General features: G+C 38.5%; 1 protein-coding gene across 7 annotated transcripts in view; it reads right to left on the reverse strand.

Annotated features, from left to right (window-relative positions):
- Positions 1 to 18,794, reverse strand: part of Ptprk (protein tyrosine phosphatase, receptor type K) — a 555,880-nt gene that overhangs the window by 246,633 nt on the left and 290,453 nt on the right. For all 7 annotated transcript variants that reach the window (XM_004630251.3, XM_004630250.2, XM_004630249.2 and 4 more), the window contains exons 5-6: positions 17,464 to 17,579; positions 4,385 to 4,559 (exon numbers count right to left, since the gene is read on the reverse strand). In XM_004630251.3, coding sequence (XP_004630308.1) covers positions 4,385 to 4,559; positions 17,464 to 17,579 — 291 coding nt within the window. The remainder of the gene's footprint in view (positions 1 to 4,384; positions 4,560 to 17,463; positions 17,580 to 18,794) is intronic.

The following is an 18,794-nucleotide window of genomic DNA, read 5'->3' on the forward strand; positions in this document are numbered from 1 at the left end:
TTGAAAAAATTAAAACTGTCATAACTGTCAAAGTACATTTCAGCATTGGCAGACTCAGGACAATACATTTAAAGCCCTATTAATATTTGAAATTTGCCTTGCTAATATAAAGCCTAAAATTATATGGTAAATGGAAGGATTTTCTATAAAAATAATAAAAAAGGCAACATTTTCTATAAAGCTTAAAGATCCTCTTTCATAGCTTAATGGAATAATGCAGTTACCTTCAAATAAAGCACATTTACCATCAAGTAAAGCTTTGGTAAAGCAACGTAATGTACTTCTTAGCAAATGTAAGCACAGGAGAGCTGAGGGTGTGATGGCAGGGTGTGCCCCCAGCACCCATGAGCTCCAGCTACCTCCTGCGGCTTCGCATCCACATAGATAAATGGGACAGCTAGTGATGACAAAATCATTTTCCTTTATACTGGAGCCCAGAAAGAAAGCCCAGAGAAGAAGAAGGGGTGGGGGAGGACTACATACCTGTAGAAAGAATCAGGAAAGAAGCAAGAAGCATCAGCACTGTCCTCTACAATCTGCCTCCTAAATACAACCTGGGTTAATTTCTCTAGCACCTTTGCATGTAGTGATTATGTAAAAAAAAAAAAAAAAAAAAAAGTTTTAAAAATTACAAGAGAAACAATATACGTACAACTAAATTGCAGCTAAATATATGTGTAACTGTATATAATATCTATAGATAGATATTTATCTATAGATAGATGAAAAGCCAACATCTTGGCCCTAGCCTTCCAAGGTCAATTAAGACTCAGGATATATGAGAACCTGTACGGTAACATCTTGTAACTCAGTAGTGTCCCAAATTTTCTGATCAAGGAGATTATGGGGCCAAAGAGGAAAGTGATTGATGATATGGAGAGTCACATGGAGACAAAACATTCTCTCAGGCTTTCACATAGAGCAAATTGGCCAAGCAATGGCCATTACTTATACAGTTGGCTGGCACTGACAAAGGATCTACATTCTGAGGTACAGGGTCTCAGGATAAATCCTGAGGGGACCTGACTGACCTTATTAGATCCAAAAGCTACAATTCTTGTTACATAGGTCTTACTTTATCTTGGTCTTAACCATCCAGTGGAAAAGTATAAAAATGGAGTACAAGAAATAAAGCCATGTTGTTATGTTGAGCTGTAGGGGACTCAGGTCAACAACTTCTGACATTGCCAGTCAAATGGAAGACTCAACACTATTATGGACTACTGAAGTATTTTGGAATATTTTGCTGAGTTCACACACCTATAATATTTAAATGATGGAACTAAACAAAAACGGAATATAGATGAATGACTATTTTGTATCTGTGTATTCAAAATGGTTAGGATAGATATATAACTACATTCTCTTAATTCTAATAGTGTTTGTAAATAGGATATCATGTCTGCATCTTGTACAACAAACAACCACTGGAAGGCAGTGTGCAATGTGTTAATTATTGGAACTGTCCTACCAAATCTATTTGAAACTCTCTCATTGCTATTTATTTCTCAATAAAATTATGGAAAAAAAATTTGTAGGGATAGTGGAAGGAAGAGACAGCTTAGAGAGAGGGACTGCTTTGAGGTTTCCACCTGTTAGCAAAGGCCTGGCTCTTGCATTCTGGACAGATGAGGCTGGGTATTAAATAACTGCAGTGTTTAGGTTCCGTGTGATGTATCATAAAGTATTATGGCAGTTTTACTTTAAAATGTAAATATCAAATGCTAGAAATCACATCCTTTGTCCCTGTAAAACTTCATTAAATGCCAAGTTAAGAAAAAAATAAAAATTAATTTAAAAATTTATGATAAATTGTGACATTGGTAGGTAAACAGCTAAAAGATCAAAGAAAGTACAAAAGGTAGTCAGTGACAGTCAAGAGGATGGCAGAAAATTTGGTTTGGCTAAAACACATTTCATAGCTAAGAACACCATTTATATCTTATAGGTTCTTTACGGAGGTTATCATAAATAAGCATTAATGTTATCAAACACTTTATTGCTCCTTTATCATAGAACAGTGTAATGACAAAGTAGAGTTGATTATGAGTAAGCAAAAACAAAAAGCACAAAAATCAGAGGAGCTTGTTAAATCTAAAAATAGCAACTGTTAAGTACCTATGTGTTACCGGATGTAGTCCCTAACATCTTTCAAATATCAAATAAAAAAGTGAAATTCTCTGTTAAAAAAAATAAAGGATTTCAGTGAGCATGGTAACTTACTTATTTACTTTCCTTCCTTCCTTCCTTCCTTCCTTCCTTCCTTCCTTCCTTCCTTCCTTCCTTCCTTCCTTCCTTCCTTCCTTCCTTCTATGTGTTTAGTACAGGGTCTACAGGGTCTCACTATGTAGACTGAACTTGTAGTGATGCTCCTGTTTCCAGCCTCCTAAGAGCTGTCTCAATGGCCATCTCAGAGCGCCCAGGGGCAGGGCCAGCCCTGCAGGCCTGGGATTGCACCCCAGCCACTGCACTCTGTCCTGGCAGGAGCATGGAAACTTAACAGCACACCCATCTCCCCAGAACCACAACGTATTTGTTAAACTGGAGATTGTCCAAGGAAAACCTCAGCTTTGGGAATTCAGCTCCAGGGACAAAGACGCTTGCCCAAGGTGAGCGTGTGCTCACACAGGAGCGAGGTAGCAGCACTTTCTCCATCGGAAACCTGGGTCCACCAATTAGGACATTCTCTGATTCCTTAATAAACAAAGGGCCATACATGTATGAACTTTTGCTCATGATATAAACTGATAATGGAGACAGGAGAGGCTTTACTGAAAATACAGTTTCATTCAACCTACAAAGATGAACTGCTTTGGGGAACAGTGGAGTCTCTCCCAGGATAGGAACTGTACAAGAGGCTCACAAGATTATTTAACAATGTGAATGTGCAAGAAAGCATACCAGGAAAAGGGGAACATGGGCTTCTGTTCTGATCCTGTCAGTTACTAGACTCTGGGCAAATTACCACATAACCTTGATTTCAACTCCTTCTTCTCTGTATTACTAAGGTCTAAAGTACTAAAATCCAACAAAGTTTGAAATGATGGACGTGGAAGACATTCGTTACTGAGTATGGTAAAATCCAGTAGCAGGAGTAAAGCTAAGTGTCACGTTTCCTTCCTGCCCCTGGGCTGCAGCTCAACCTGGGGCTGCAGCCCAACTCCTCCCCTCTCTCCAAGTCATGGGGCAGCAGCTCTCTGCAGCCTCCGGATCCTACCTCAGAGGAGAAGCAGTCACAATTCCCTGATCATGTTTCAACCTGCAGACTGGTTTAGATGCTTTCCCTAGGACCTCCCAAACTTCTCTGTGAAGATCCTTATAGGATTTACCATCATATTCATTTGTGTTAATACTGAATGATGTTTAATCAATCAATTAAACCAAATCAAATCAACCCCATGCAAGAATGCTGTTTTCCTCTAAATTATCATGTCTGAAATGCTAGGTGAAAGTTTCATCCTAGCTAGCACCTCCCAAACCATCCTTCAGTAAAATAGTAGTCTTGAGCTATTTCTTTATGTCATCTATCACAAAGTTGCTACTACATTTTCAACACCTTAATCATACATTTTCAACCACTTTAAGATACCTGAAGTATCTCCAGTCTTAAGCTGCACAAGGATGGGAATTTTGTAACTAACATAGTTTAAAATGTAGAATGCTGCCAAATATCTAGTGTGGATTCAGCAGATTCTGAATGAATGCAATGCATGTTTTGATACTTGTACATATTTGTCCAGAATTCCACTGTAAAAAAAATACTGCTATGCCTAATCTTTCATATTCTTCCCCTAACTTTAGTATCCAAAACTATTACTAAGGTGCTTTTAGCAGTTCTAATCTTCTAATATATTACAGGGGCCCACAATTAGGGCACATTTACTACTGGGGTTTCAAATTTTTGCAGATGACATAAACCTTATCATTACTGAGCACGAAAAAATGTATTAACATGAATAAAAACAATTCTAATATTTGTCCTTCTAGCTCCTGGGCTATAGCCCACACTGGGCACAAAATAAACTTTAGAAGTCTACACAGAAATAAAATCTTTACCTACAGTTTCAGTGCCACAATATTTGGAGAAATGAGTCATCACAACAATATCTGCAGAGCTGTTTTGAAAGGAAGAACTTGATTTAAATTGGAAAGGTAAATTAGACAAAAGCAATGTGACATAAGGTGACTTATATGCTTTCTCCTAGTAAAGAATTATAAGAAAGATTTCTTTTGATAGCAAAATTGTTGGAAACAAGCAATGAATGTTACAAATAGGGATTTAATTTTACCTTTAAACATTATCAGAATCTTTGTAATAGTGTGTCTACAAATTCGCTTTTGTTCAGTAAAGGCACGCAATTTCATCAAATGAAGACAATTTTACCTCTCACAATAAGCTGAGCAAAATTGGACACCCCGGAACCTCGTTCTGATTGGGTGACACACCGATACAAGTCCTGGTCAGCTTTTGTCACTTCTTGCAATCTAAAGGAAGCAGCAAATCTTCTGTGATTGATGTTCTTAGTCTGGGCTACAGGTATATCTTCTCCATTTCGTCTCTGCAAACAGAAACCAATCTTTAAGAACAAGTACTTAAACCTTTCCATAAGTGGAAAGCATTTTAGCAAGTAATCAATATCTGTGATAAATTATTCTTGTTGCAAAATTAGAAGGAAAATGTCTATATAGACCCATCAATTTTTACCATGGTTATTTACTGTGGAAAAGGATACAAGTAGGTACTAGCATTCTTTTAAGGGTGCAGAACTGTCATGACAGTAGGAATCTCAGATTTGCATAAAATTTCTGAGCCAGAATATCTGCACTGACAGGAGAGCACGTGTCTCACTGCCACCTCCTCCCAGAGAACTCCTACTAGCTTTGGGGAACCGTGCTACCTGCTGCCTGTGCTATATACTACGTCCACCACAGTGCACAGCAAGGCCCACCCATTTCTGCAGGCTAATTGTGTAGCAAGCCACAGAATATGACAATAAAATACTGACGAATAAGTTTGAGCCAGTAGGAACTTAGTACTCTTTGCAATCTTCTATGCCTTTGGCATTAATGACAGCCAAGTTATACATTTTAAGGAGGTAATAAAAAAGAGTCTAAATGTTCAAGGCATACCTGTCAACTTTTAAACTGAAAAACATATTTATGATATCAGGGTGTCTCGCACAAGACCAAGAAATGTAAACTATAAAGAAAAAGATGGAAAATTTCAACTACATTAAAATTTATAACTTCTATATGATGAAAGACACCATAAATAAAATGAAAGGGGGCACAAACTGTGATATTTGTCAAAGATATAACCCCTGGAGGATAAATAGCTAGTATATGTGAAGATCTTCTACAGTTCAGCAACAAAAAAGATAAACAACCCAATTAAAATGTATAGGCTACAAATGAGAAAATGTATACAACTAATAGCCATGAAAGGATTGTTACTTTAAATGTTAAAAGCTCTATATGGCAGAGTGATAAAGGACAAGAGCAAGCCATAAGCAGGAGAAAGGCTTGAACGGAACGTGCATCCTGTCCTCCTGGTGAGATGCTACGTACCCCGGCACCTTTCTATCACTCACATGATCATTTCATAGGAACAGACATGGGAAACCAAAAAGCAGTGAAACTACTGAGATGTCGCTCATCTAAGCTGCTACAGCACTTTTTAGAAATGATTTGTTGCTATTTATAAAAGTTGGAAATACACAAAGCTCAGCACCCCGCAATTATATCTTATGTTCCTGCATTTGAGTCATTTTTGGATACGGGGTTAAATAGACAGACAGCAGGATGTTTAAATTTGCATCAGTTGTAATAGCTAAATATGGAGAAGGTCCAAATATTCCTGAGTTTTACTGCCTCAGTAAAGTACAACAGTTAAATGAAGAAAACTAGAACTATAGTGGACTTGAAAAAATATAGGACAGCTAATTCTCCAACCAAAATTTAAAGAGCTCACTCATAGCATTTGTTAGGTTTTGAGATTCCCACTTCCACTGAATCCAACCGTCAATGTGGTATCATTTGATTTTTAAAATTTCTAGAATCTTCACAATTTTCTGGTACTCATTGGCTCTAGCATTCCATCAACTGTACTGTGTGTGTATGTGTGCGTGTGCGTGTGTGTGTGTGTGTGTGTGTGTGTGTGTGTGTTTAAATCTCAAGAAAAAAAGCCTTCAAAAAAGTAGAAAGTATCTCCCCGGTGTTGGGGCCGGGAAGATAGCTCAGTAGAATAAGTGCTTGCCTCACAAGCACAAGGTCCTCAGTTCAATCCCTGGTTCTGCAAAAAAAAAAAAAAAAAAAAAAAAAAAAAAAAAGTCTGTATTCAAAGCAATATTCATGATTTTGTGAATAGTACAAAAGTAGGCATCTGCTGCCTTAAAAAAATAAAGTATTATTTTTTACATTGGTGGGGATCAAACTCAAGACCAAGCAACAAATGCCTAAATGCCAAAATGTGCACTATCTTTAGTCATGCTTCTCCATGTTTAAAATTAGGTATATTTGTCTGTATAGATATATATCATATATATTATATTATATCTATTATGTTATGAATATTATATATAATCTAATTATATATGCATATTTTGCAATAGATCTATGCACGCAAATGCATACATACAAAACCCAAGGCAACAAAATCCCAATAATGACTTTTTATTTCTTCAGCATTCACTAATTCCTTCGTTCATGCCCAGGGATACTGTACCACTTCTACTCACTCCCTTGGATAATGAAGAGAAGAAGCGACTTACATTCAAAAGTCCTGAAACATGAACGTGTAAAATCAGCATAAACTTTCTTTTTCTACAAACCACACAAAAGTGATCGCTGCCAGCGAAGTGTCTCCACACTTCATCTCTACACAGTCCTCCTAACTGCGTGTGGGCATCGCAGCAGGCCTCTACCACAGCCCCAGCTGGTTTTCTTTTGACTTATCCCTCCAGGTGTCCACCTAATTTATTTTCTTCAACAGGCCCACCTTTATTTGTGCCACTTCTTTTTCCGTGCTGCTTCCAGGGTAGCTGTTTGTATTCCCTACTGGATCTTTGTTTTGGAACCTGTGCACCCCATAGGCTTTTAACACCATGTATTTCAAACTCTCTCCTGCCCTTGCAAAGGCCGGGGGTGACCTCAGATCGTCTCCCCTCACTGCTGCATCTTTTCTCCTTAACTGAAGGTGGACGTATTTTCTCTCAGGGCAAGGACTAAATGGAAGGGACTATATTACACATGCAGTGCTTATGTGTTGACAATGAAGCCATGTTATGAATATTCAAAATAACACATGATGCAACACATGACTAATATGAAATACTCTAAATTTATCTTTACATAGATCATTGACAGCCATGCAAGTTAAACTTGGAAAAAATATGAGAAGCTATAACAGAGAAAAGAGCAAGTGAAAGATTTTTAGGCTTGAATTTTAAACACTAATATGAATTATTCAGGTATTTTTGTCTTTAAACATAGGTGCATGTATGTGACAATCGTACTGGCTGGAACAGTCCAGAATTGAGGCCCCCTCTGCATTCACATTATTGTTGTGAAATGAAACTTCTCACTAAATCAAGCCAGGTTATGGTGGAATAAAGGCTGATTCCAGATGTGGGGGAGCATCCTCTAAGCCAAGTAGCAAGGGAGCTCTCAAAAGCTACCAAAGCTCTGCCCAACCATGCAGGGGGAATCATTAACATTCCCAGTAAGTAAAGATGGAAATGCTAAGAGTTTTAAGGATCATTGCTATACAAGTAATTGAAGCCTGATGAATACATTTAAATTCACAAGTTCATAAGAATATTAAAGGGAAGAGAAGCAGTTATATTTGGTGGACAGCTAGACCATTTATTCTTATTTTCTCTAATGTACTGCAGCAGAAGGCAACCACAGCATGTGAAGGGAACTTTCTCTTTATCAACTAAACAAATATATAAAAAGGAACAAACAAACAAAAATCATACCAAAAAGAAACAGCAGAACCCCCCACCTTTCAACCTTCAGAAGAGTATAGGCAATTGACCTTGAGCATTTGCCAACATCATAAAAAGAAATAAGTATATTTTGTATCTCCTGAGATTATATAGATCAGCATTTATGATGCTGCCAAAGGACCAAGCTTGACCCTGAAGCTGGCTGTCAATTTGAAGAAATTACAGAGGAAAGAAGAGTATGTTTAGTTGACAAAGATAGTAAGATGCATTTAACAAAATAAGGAAGCTTAGACACCAAGCAGCCTAGACTCAACAGATGATCTCAGGAAGGAAAAGGAAAAAGGTTATATAATAAAAGACAAACCTGCAGATTGCAAAAGAACTAAGGAAATCTGTAAAAGAATACATAAGACTGAAGCACACCTTAGCCAGCCTGTGTATGGACTTACCATGTTTTTTCCCCCTTCCTTTTTTCCCCATCTTTTCTCCTATTAATTTCTATTAGATTTTTAAAGGTAGCAGTTAATGTTTTAAATTTTTACTCTGACCATTTTTATATTCTAACAGCCATAATCTGGACAACTACATGGAAGACAGCAGTGTACAATGTGACAGCCACAGGTGCTGCATGCCTTTCGTTGCGTGCTTTTTAAAATGAGTATCATCCCTAATCTCTTACCTGTTATTTCTATATTCTCTTTAAAACAGGTTAAAAAGATAAAAAAGAACAAGGAAAATATCAAGATTTTCTGAAAGGGAAAATTGACGTTCAATTGCGTGATCAATCTCGCATACCTACATCTGGTGATCCAAGCAACACGTTTGGTAACAACATGTAATGTAACAACCGTTGTTAATTTTCTGTTCTCGTTTTGAAAGTCTGTACCATTTTCATTGTTTCATGTTGCTGTGCTATTACTGTCTTTGTTCTTTTTATTGATTCTTGCTTTTTTCTTCTTAATAAAAACAAAAAATAAAACAAGCCAGTCTGGGAGATAGCTCAGCAGCTTAAGTGCCTGCCTGGCAAGCGCAAGGTCCTGAGTTCAATCCCCAGTACTGAAAAAAAAAAAAAAAAAAAAGCCTGAAGGACAGGGTGTTGGGATGCTTTTCTGGAAGTCCTGAGCGGGGCCACTGCTAGCGAGGGAGACGGCGCCGCGGCTCCCGGCACAGGCACCTGGCCGGCACAGGTGGTGGCATGGCCTCTATAGCATCTGCTCTATGTACATTCATGGAGTCATCACAGTGCTTAGTTTCAGAACAGTTTTCGCTATCTATGTTTCAGTGTCTCAGAATTATTTTGAAGATATCACCTCTGTTTATTAACCTGCTTTTCGTAAGGAAGAAAGCAGGCTTTTGCTACAGCCCAGTGCAGCAGGGAGAAGGGTAGGAGCCCAAGGGAAGGTCTCCCGGTGACTGAGCAGACACATCCGTAGAGTGACAAGCCCCTGCCACAGTGAGCAGGAGCGGGTCGTCTACAGCTATCGACAAGAAGAAATCTCTGAGGTGCTCTGAGTGCCAGGCTTTACCATCACACTTTAGCAGTGGCTAAGGAACATAGAGTCTGACTCAAACACGATTTGTTTGCAATCAAGTGTGTAATCTGTAGGCATTGTATCCAGAGCTTATGAATCATTAAAGAAGGAAAAGAATGAATTGTGTCTGTGAAGTACTGTACTCTTAGTGCAGAACACCAGAGAAAGCCAAGCAGAATGACCTCAGGAGCACTTAACAACCTAATATGTAAGTGTGCTACACACACAAATACATCCAAAATGCCCGCAGGTGAGCAAGAAACCTGAAAATCCAAAGTTTACAGTCAGAGCTTTAATCTTGAGACCTACCAGCAGAGCAATGGACATAAAACCATGAAGGAGAACGCCAACACATGAATGGGAATAACCCAACTTCTCAAGGAAAAGCAGGCCTCACAAGAGAGATAGCTACCAAATATGACATGGCTCCTTAAGTGGAGAATTATTAATTACAAATCATGATATACACGGAAAAATCATTACTGCTTAAATAGAGGATAAAGAAAGGAGAACATTAGGATTAAATAGCACATTAGCATTCACTTGCCCACTAAGTTCAGAGAAGGATTCAAGATGTCACAAGTTAGAACACAAAAAAATCGAGGTCTCAGCTCAGTCCTATTCTGTGGCCACAAGAGGCAGCAAGGCAGGAACAGAGTTCCAACAATTTATCATTTTCAGGAATACAAGGACCTCCTACAGGCTTTGGCCACAAGCCTGAAATGCCCTAGCAAACTACACAAAGGGTCAAAGCAAGCCAAAAGGAATTGGAGTGTCTCATCTTTCACTCCTACTATGGATTATTTCAATACAGTTACAAAGGTAGAAGGAGGAAGCAAGGAAAGAATGCTGATCAACAAAATAGCCCAGAAACAGAAAAGCAGGAAGCAAATACACTGCATGCCTTAAAAAAAGGAAATTTAGAAAAGAGGCCTTTATTCGGCCTCTTCTTTCTCCTCACAGATGTTCCAAACCTCCTGGTGCTGTCTATAACCTCAGGGCTTCTTGACTGATGTTGGCGCGGCAGTCTGGTCTCAGCCCTGCCCTGACTTGCGTGTGTCCCTGTTCCTGGCAGAACCTCCCAGCCTGGTGAGATGCTCCGCCTTGCTTCTGCCCCACTCCACACTCTCACAGCTCTGCTTCTGCCTTCCACAGCTGCAGGAAGAGCCATGCACTCTCAATCTCTGCTTTTCTGAGTACTATTTATACTTCAAGGTCGCCATCAAGTCCTCCCGGACGCCTTCACCAAACACCCCAAGCTTCACTGCCTGTGCTCAGCTTGAAGATGGCCCAAGCCTTCATTCTATGTGGTATTTCCTTACCTGGACTATAGGAACACTGCTCAGGACTAAGGGACCTTTTCCAGGATGCCATGCACATTTCCTGCAAGTTCCTGTCCAGATTATGGTCAGATTTGTCCCCTGAGCGTGATTTTACTACTTTCTAAGGAAGTTCATTTCAGGTTCCTACAATTACAAAGTAACTTCTTGAACTTAAATGCTATTGATACAGTTTCAAATGGGACGGCATGTCACACTTAAGGATCTGTAAGTACACCCACCTTTATATCCCTATACTCTAAGACCTTAAGTAATCTATCTAGTCTTTCTCATATCTCAAAAGAGCTTACAATATCCCACTGGTCATTCTGTATCACTTCCTCATGTCGTTTTCGCTGTTCTCGTGTTTTTCCCTAATTATATGCTACTTTTTTATTCTAATATATCAGAAATGTGTCAGCTACTCCTAAACCCAGTTATGTAAAATAAATCAAAGATATTCAGTAAAGTACTAATGTTAGGGCAATTTTCCTTAAGTAGTATTTATTTCATTTTTCATTTTTGTAGCATGTAATATTAACTGATTATAAACAAACATGTTTAATCAGGTTGACTTTGAAAAATTCCCGTCATCTTAGTTTTCAATCAATCCCTCCCATAAGTTGAAGTTTCTAGACACAGGTTAAATGTTTCAGAGACCTTCACTTGATTACATTAAGCACAAAATCACTGCAGATATACTTTCAGGGGCAATAAGGTTTCTGGGTAATTTAAATACACTACAAATATTTGAATACTTTGTTTGACAGGATAGATAAACACAGGAAGTACCAGGTGTTAATGTGTGACTGGTTATTTACAACTAAAATAATGCAGTGATGTAGTTCATTAGCTGAACTTTTCGTGCTTTTATGCTAAATCAATTTTGTAAAAACCCTGCTTCAGATCTTCCCCACTCTATGCTAATGTCTGCATATGCTTTCCGTACAGCTTCGGAGTGAAGCTGCTAAGTTGCTTGGACAGGTACCACAGCACCTGGTCAGGAGTTTCCGACCAACACTGTATCGACCCCCAGCTGGCAAGAGCCGGTACTCCAAGAGGTTAGCCTCTCTGTGGTTACTGTTGGAGCAATTTGCATTTCATCTTACTAATTTTACTTTCCGATTATTACTCTGAAGCCATTGCTTAAATTCTCAGTTCCTCCATACGGAATGACATTTCCTCTGGCTGTGCAATTGGCCACATGATACTGCACTGGCAGTGCTGAGCCTCACCAAGGGCAAAGCAGTGGCTGACTCTCCCGTTCTGGCAGGCCCACTCGGGGGGCACCACGCCAGCACCTGCAGCGATTGCTGACAGATTGGCCCAATCGCCACGGCTTTGATGGCAATCTGCACAGGATCACCAGTCACACATTAAAGAGGCTCACTGCAGTTCACCAAAACAAATGGTGCCACCAAAGCTCCACCCGCAATTCGCCACACTCAGTGGCTCCACTGCTGAATTTCTCTGCCCGACTCAATGATATATGTCTGCCAAGCCCTGTGATGATAGATGGAGTCATTAGCATTTTAGGAGTTACACTGAACCTGAAGCCAAGGCATATGGTCTGACAGATGTTCCAGAATGAATTCTATTTGATTGGCCACGTAGGTGTCCACTAGTACTGGACTTTCCTGAAAGAATACTAATTTATAAGCCATGGTACAGCCCATTCCAACCCCTTTCCCCTGCTCAAGTGGGAAGGTTTTCATAACACAGAACACGCTGAACATGCTGTCTTCAGTATTTCACGTGACACTCACAATTATCTGTGAATCAAATCAAATCACTTTGAATGGGTGAGAGGGACAAGGGTGCAGGTAGCTTTTAGGCTGCTGCCATCTGTGGCTGGATTAGCCCTGCCAAGAAGTTAGATATCAGAAAAATGTGTCCTATGCTCACTTTGTCTTCTCTTGCAGATTAAAGACATAGACAATGAATTGGACAGATCTTAGCTTGCGAGATGGCAACACCCCAAGAAGACACCTGTTATTTACATTACTTGAGAATGACCCCCGCCCACCAGCAAGCCGATCTCTACCTCCTGGCAGGAGGCAACCACTGACTTGATTTCTGGTCTGTATCAAATGGTCGTGCTGTCTCGTTGCTAAGCAGTGTCCCTTTCCTTGAGAGTCACAGCCTCTTTGCCAATTCTAATATGAGTGGACATTTATATTTTATAACTAATAGTGATTATGAATAAAAGTGTAATGAGCAGCCGTGGACAAATGGTTTCCTGGGTCCATCCTGAGATCACTTGACATGACACTTAGGCTGGAAAGCCTTCTAAGTTTCTGGCAAGAATATAAACTAGCAGGACCACTATGGAAGTCAATATGGAGACTCCTCAGAAAACAAAAAACTAGAAATTTCTTTGGACCAGTTCTTCTCCTTCCAGTTATCTTCCTGAGAGAGTTAGATATGACATATGAAAGAGACACTGCACTGGTGCACAGAAACACCCTATTGCAAGGGCGCTTCCACAGCACGTTACAGCAGCAGAACTCCTCACAGCTAGCGCTTGGCAGTGGCCCGTATGTCCATCAGCAGATGGATGGAAGACGATGTGGTATTTATACACAGTGAATTACTGCTCTGCCAAAAAGGCTAAATCACTATATATCCCAGGCAACTAACTGAAACAAGAAAGAGTATGTGCCATATTACTTATATGGCTATATTTATCATGTAATTCCCCTATATTACATGAACAACTGTTACTCATAAAATGTACAGAAAAAGATTATGCTCAATATTTTTACCAACAAAAATGCATAACCTAACTTTTATTTTTCCTGTATTAAATTATCTGACACTTCCTAGGAATACAATCAGATATTTTAACATATAAATATTTCAATGAATATAATCACTACAAAAGCTAAATATACTCAAGCAAGTAAAAGAGTAACATAAATATTTCAGTTCGTGAGATAGAATATCTGCATGACTTCATCTGTGATCTCATTTCGTATACCCGGAGAGCTCAGATCATGAACTGCGCCATCCTCTCCAAAACCTCAAACCCTGCACCACCAATTTTCTACCACTGGGGGCTCCACAGGAGCACAACTGAAATGACTCAGCTCTACAACTCCTGTAGTTCTTCCAATTCTTGTAAGAATTGGAAAAAAAAAAAAAAAAAAAAAAAAAAGCTTATGTGGGAAACTTTATAGACATCCTTAATTTGAAATAAGAAGGTTGAGTGTGTATGTCTTGCACACACACTACTTTGCTGAACTTTGTGATAAACGACTGGAATTTGTTAGAACCCCTTAATACTATAAGTTTGCATCGATTCTAAGGTTCTATGGCTTAGCTCTTAACTTATTATATGGTATATTATGCTTTCTTAACACCACATTCCTGAAAGCCTCATGATTTCACTTTATTTCCACTCTGCCATCACTCATCAGATTGCCAAAAATATACGTCTGCGTTACTTTCTGTGTCCTTCATTTATTCAGAATGCACAAGAGAGCTGTTCTGATTTATATATTTTGTATTTGTTTTCTATATATCTAGAGTAAATGACCCGCTTCAATTTTTTGTAGTTATATGCTCATTCTTATAAGAAAATTAATACATACATCTATGTTCAGAACTACCACAACATGCCGTATGAAACACCTGAGTTAAGGCTGGCGTCTCATTAAATGCTGCTTGAACACCTCTCTGCTTTTCCAACCATCTCGATTGGCAAGCTAGTTTAAGAAACAAAAGCTTTTGAAATAATCATAATTTAGAAACAATAGGGAAGTGACAGAAGCCTCCCTAAATGTATCTCTACAGTCAAAATCATAAAGTATCAAATAAGTAAGGTGTTAGGCTTAGTGTCTTTCATAGAGGTACAGCATAGCTCCTCTTTCAAAATAGAAAACTGGAAGTTTTTGTATATTTTGTTAATTTATGTCATATGTAGACAATATTTAGATATATATTTAGGTAAATATATCGACATATATTTAGACATATTTAGACAAGTATAATATAACACAATCTTTTTCTTTTTCTTTTCTTTTTTTTTTTTTTTTTTTCAGAACCGGGATTGAACGCAGACCCTTGCACTTGCCAGGGAAGTACTTATTCTACTGAGCCATCTCCCTGGCCCCTAATCTAAATTATTTGGAGGACTGGAAATGTCAATCACCTTGTGTTTGCTTTTCTTTACTTTCTTTCTTTCTTTCCTTTTTTTTCTTTTTTTTTTTTTTTTTTTTTTTTTGCAGTACTGGGGATTAAACTCATGTGCTTTCTCATTTACAGAAGGTGCAACAGTAAGTCAAGCATTATATTACTTCCATAATTAAAATCTACTGATTTTTCACTGAGATACTTAAAAGACCTACTTTAGCTTCCTGCAGCTGAAAGTGATTGCAGTCTCTATCAAACATCTCCTTTCCTTGATAAGGAAATAAAAGTCCAGAACAGTTCAATATAATCTCTAAGTTCCTCATATTTAACAAGGTTAGCAGGGTTAAGAGGGTTAGAATGAAGGTTAGAATTGAGAGTGAGGGCTCCTGAACTCTGGGCTGTTACCCTAAATCAAATGAAAATATCCTGACATCTATTTAAATGTGTTAGATTCACTGTGGAACCAGAATTTATCATGCTTTATTATATTTTTAATATTTGCACTAAAAGATCAGTAAGATTTTTGAATTATAACAGCTTTCTAACAGACTCATATGTACATAAGGATTGCTCTTATCTGGTTGGCTGTTACATGGAACCATTATAGAAAGGGTTTTATGAAAAAAATGCCTAAAAGAAAAAAAATGATCTATTTCTAACTTTCTTCAACATGAAAAAAAAAAAAAAAACGATATAAGAGAATGTGCTAAAGTAATTTAGGTGGCACTATCAACAAAGTTACAACTGTTCTTGAAAAAAATAAAAGAAATATGTATATTTCTGAAAATTGTTCAATATCAAGGCCAAAGTCTAAAACAAATACACAATTCACTTTCTTGGTAAATGGAAAGAAGAGGAAGATGAAAGAAAAGGAAGTAAATAGAAATCTCAGCTGCATATTCTGTCCACCAACACTGAAAACCATCAGTGAGAAAACTTGAGATACTACAAGAGCCTGCCTGTCCCACAGGAAATGACAAAAATGAGCAGGGATTCAAGCGCGACCCTCTCAGACCAGCGTTTCCCAGAAGGTCTCTGCTGGTACAGGATGGCTGGGATCTGGGACTGCCTAATGTGTGTTATTCCCATGTCACACTGAATTCCAGGGCATAAAATTAGTCGTAGACTACAAAGCCACTTCTGATCTCCAAAAATATTATATGGTACTAGTGACAAATGTCACGGAACATTCTCATTTTAATGGAAAAATTTAAAACCAAAGTACTTAGGAAGTACCTCTGGAATTACATTATTTACTTTGGAAGAGACAGGGAAAAAAGAAAATGAGCTTAATATACAGCTCATAAGATATGTGTCTATTACACAATATATTTCAATATCTATACAGCAATATAGAATAATCAAGAAAGAAGACAATTTCATTTCCTGTGCACAAGAAGCTGAAAATAATGGTTTCCTGATAGCTGTTAATCATACAAATTACTAAAGCAGAAATAATTAGATTAATAAAAAGCACAAACTGGACCTAGCATAATGAGCTATTCTACTAGGTGTGGCAATCATTTATTATAACCATTATCCCAAATCACTTGCATGCTAATGACTATCCTCCAACATGCATTTCACCTTCCTGAATAATATAACATGATATTAAATCCTGATATCGATGTTTAAAAACATAAATCCAGCTTGCAATAGTTGTGGGTTTAGATCTCTACTCAGATTCTTAGAAATTTAAAATTCGAAGGCTAGTAAATCTCCTCCCTCATTCTCATGCAGATAGAACTACAATTGTAGTGATGATAAAATGATATTCAGAGACTGTTCTTCCTGCCATATCAACTAGCTTTAAACCATTAGCTCACACCTCACTGTCACTGGTCTCGTTTCCAAGCTTCGGCCCTCCACAGGTCGGTGAAATACTTCTGGTAAGCTCTCTAAAGATAAAGCACATTCCTTGGTCTACAAATTTTCTCTAGTTCTTCTAATGCTCTTTATACACACCATTTATATTTTTCCAACTCATGTTCAATCCCAGTTAGTTGAATAAATACAAACCTTTACTAAGGACTTCATATGTTCAAAACAGTTGTCTTGACCTCAGGTCTATGATCAACCCTCAGACAGAAACATTCTGAAAAAAATTAAACTGGCTCCTTGCCAATGTATGTTTCCTGAAAACACCCCTAAGAGATTCTTAAAAAAATTTCAAAAACTATAGCAGAGTATGACAGTTCAGATGTAAGTAGTACACTTCTGTTTAGTTTTCAAAACATTAAGAAAAATGTCTTTTTTTATTTCTATTTTGAAAGGATCTGGAGAAATGTCCTTTAGTATTTGTACACGACATTAGAGAAATGGTAGGTCTCTGCCAAAACTTTAAAAAAGGCAATGCTTGTCATCAATTCACACTCAACTACTGAGGCACACACATGAGCTGGTCCCGTGTGCAAGCTTGTGTGTGTGTGCACACACATAACACAGGGAAGGCAAGATCACCACCAGCATGCTGGTCACTTGGGTTTCTTTTCTCATCTCCTGGACTCTCCCTCCGCCGGCTGGCCTTACCTGCAGCCACAGCTTGTTGTGCACGGCGTCTCTGCCCGTAGCAATGCACTGGAATGTGGCGTTCTGCCCCGCATTCACCTCCACGTCCCCCAGGCGGAGGAAGTGTGGGGATTTGTCTGGAAAAACAGAAAACAAATTTTGATCTCACTTGAAGAAAGTGAGTGATGGTAGTTTTCCCCAGTGAAATATTTGTAATGTTTCTACATCTGGCCGATGCTAATGCATTGGAGAAAACAGAATTCTCTTGTAGCAGTTACCATTTTGAGCCTTACTGGCAGTTTTCTGTTCCCCATAATTGTAAGAGTACTGTTATCTACAGACGCAGTGAACACTTGGAAATGCTGCAAAAGCCTGCCACAGCAGGATACATACCAGGGCCAGTAAAGTTTTAAGTCAGTAGGCAAGAGCCACTAATCAAGCGTGCATCAGAATTTAATGCAAACAAGCAAGACTTAAAAAGTTTGTAAAACACTCAGAGTTTTGTGGCCATTGAACTCTTTGCCTATACTTTAATCACATTTATCTCCTTTTCTTTGTTTAAACTGCAGGAGTTATAAGCCTCTAGGACTACACACTCAAAAGCAGTATTTTTGTTTCCCAAAAGTAGTACAACAATTTAACTGTTATTGTATCCATTTTCCATTTATCTGTAGCTCTAGGACAGTTACCCCCCCAAAAAAAAATCAGACAAAAACCCCTGATAACTGTTATCTATCTATCTATCTATCTATCTATCTATCTATCTGCGTGTCATACAAACGTTCTTTAAAATGTCCTGTTAAAATTTAAACCCCATAGATGTTTTCCATTGGGAAAACAATAAACAGCAAAAGCCAAGGCTCAGAGAATCAAAGCTCTCAGACACCATATCAACCCATAATTTTCTATTTACTCATGAAAGTCTTACTTTATCATCTGTTATTTAAGAAGTAAATGTGAACAGTGGACAGAAATAGTTATAACATGGACATGAAGGATGCAGTGAGTCAGTGTGAACTGTGATATCTGGCAAGGAATACGGAGTTCAACCCGTTCAACCCAGGGCTGCTTGCTCTTTCTCTAAGATCCCAGGAGAAACTCAAAGAAAAGAAATATCTGAGCTAGAACACGAGCCTAGAAACTGGGGCTCAGCCTGGGAAACATAGTGACTTAATGAGACTCTGTCTCAAAATGAAAAAGAAGGAAGATAAGGAGGGAGGGAGAGGAGGGGGAAGAAGGAGGAAGAGGAAGAGGAAGAGAAGGAGGAGGAGGAGAAAGAGAAGGAAGAGGAGGAAGAGGAGGAGGAGGAAGAGGAGAAGGAGGAGGAGAAGGAAGAGGAGGAGGAGGAGGAG

The sequence above is a fragment of the Octodon degus genome, unplaced genomic scaffold (assembly GCF_000260255.1).
Source record: "Octodon degus isolate 3935 unplaced genomic scaffold, OctDeg1.0 scaffold00034, whole genome shotgun sequence".
Taxonomy (NCBI): domain Eukaryota; kingdom Metazoa; phylum Chordata; class Mammalia; order Rodentia; family Octodontidae; genus Octodon; species Octodon degus.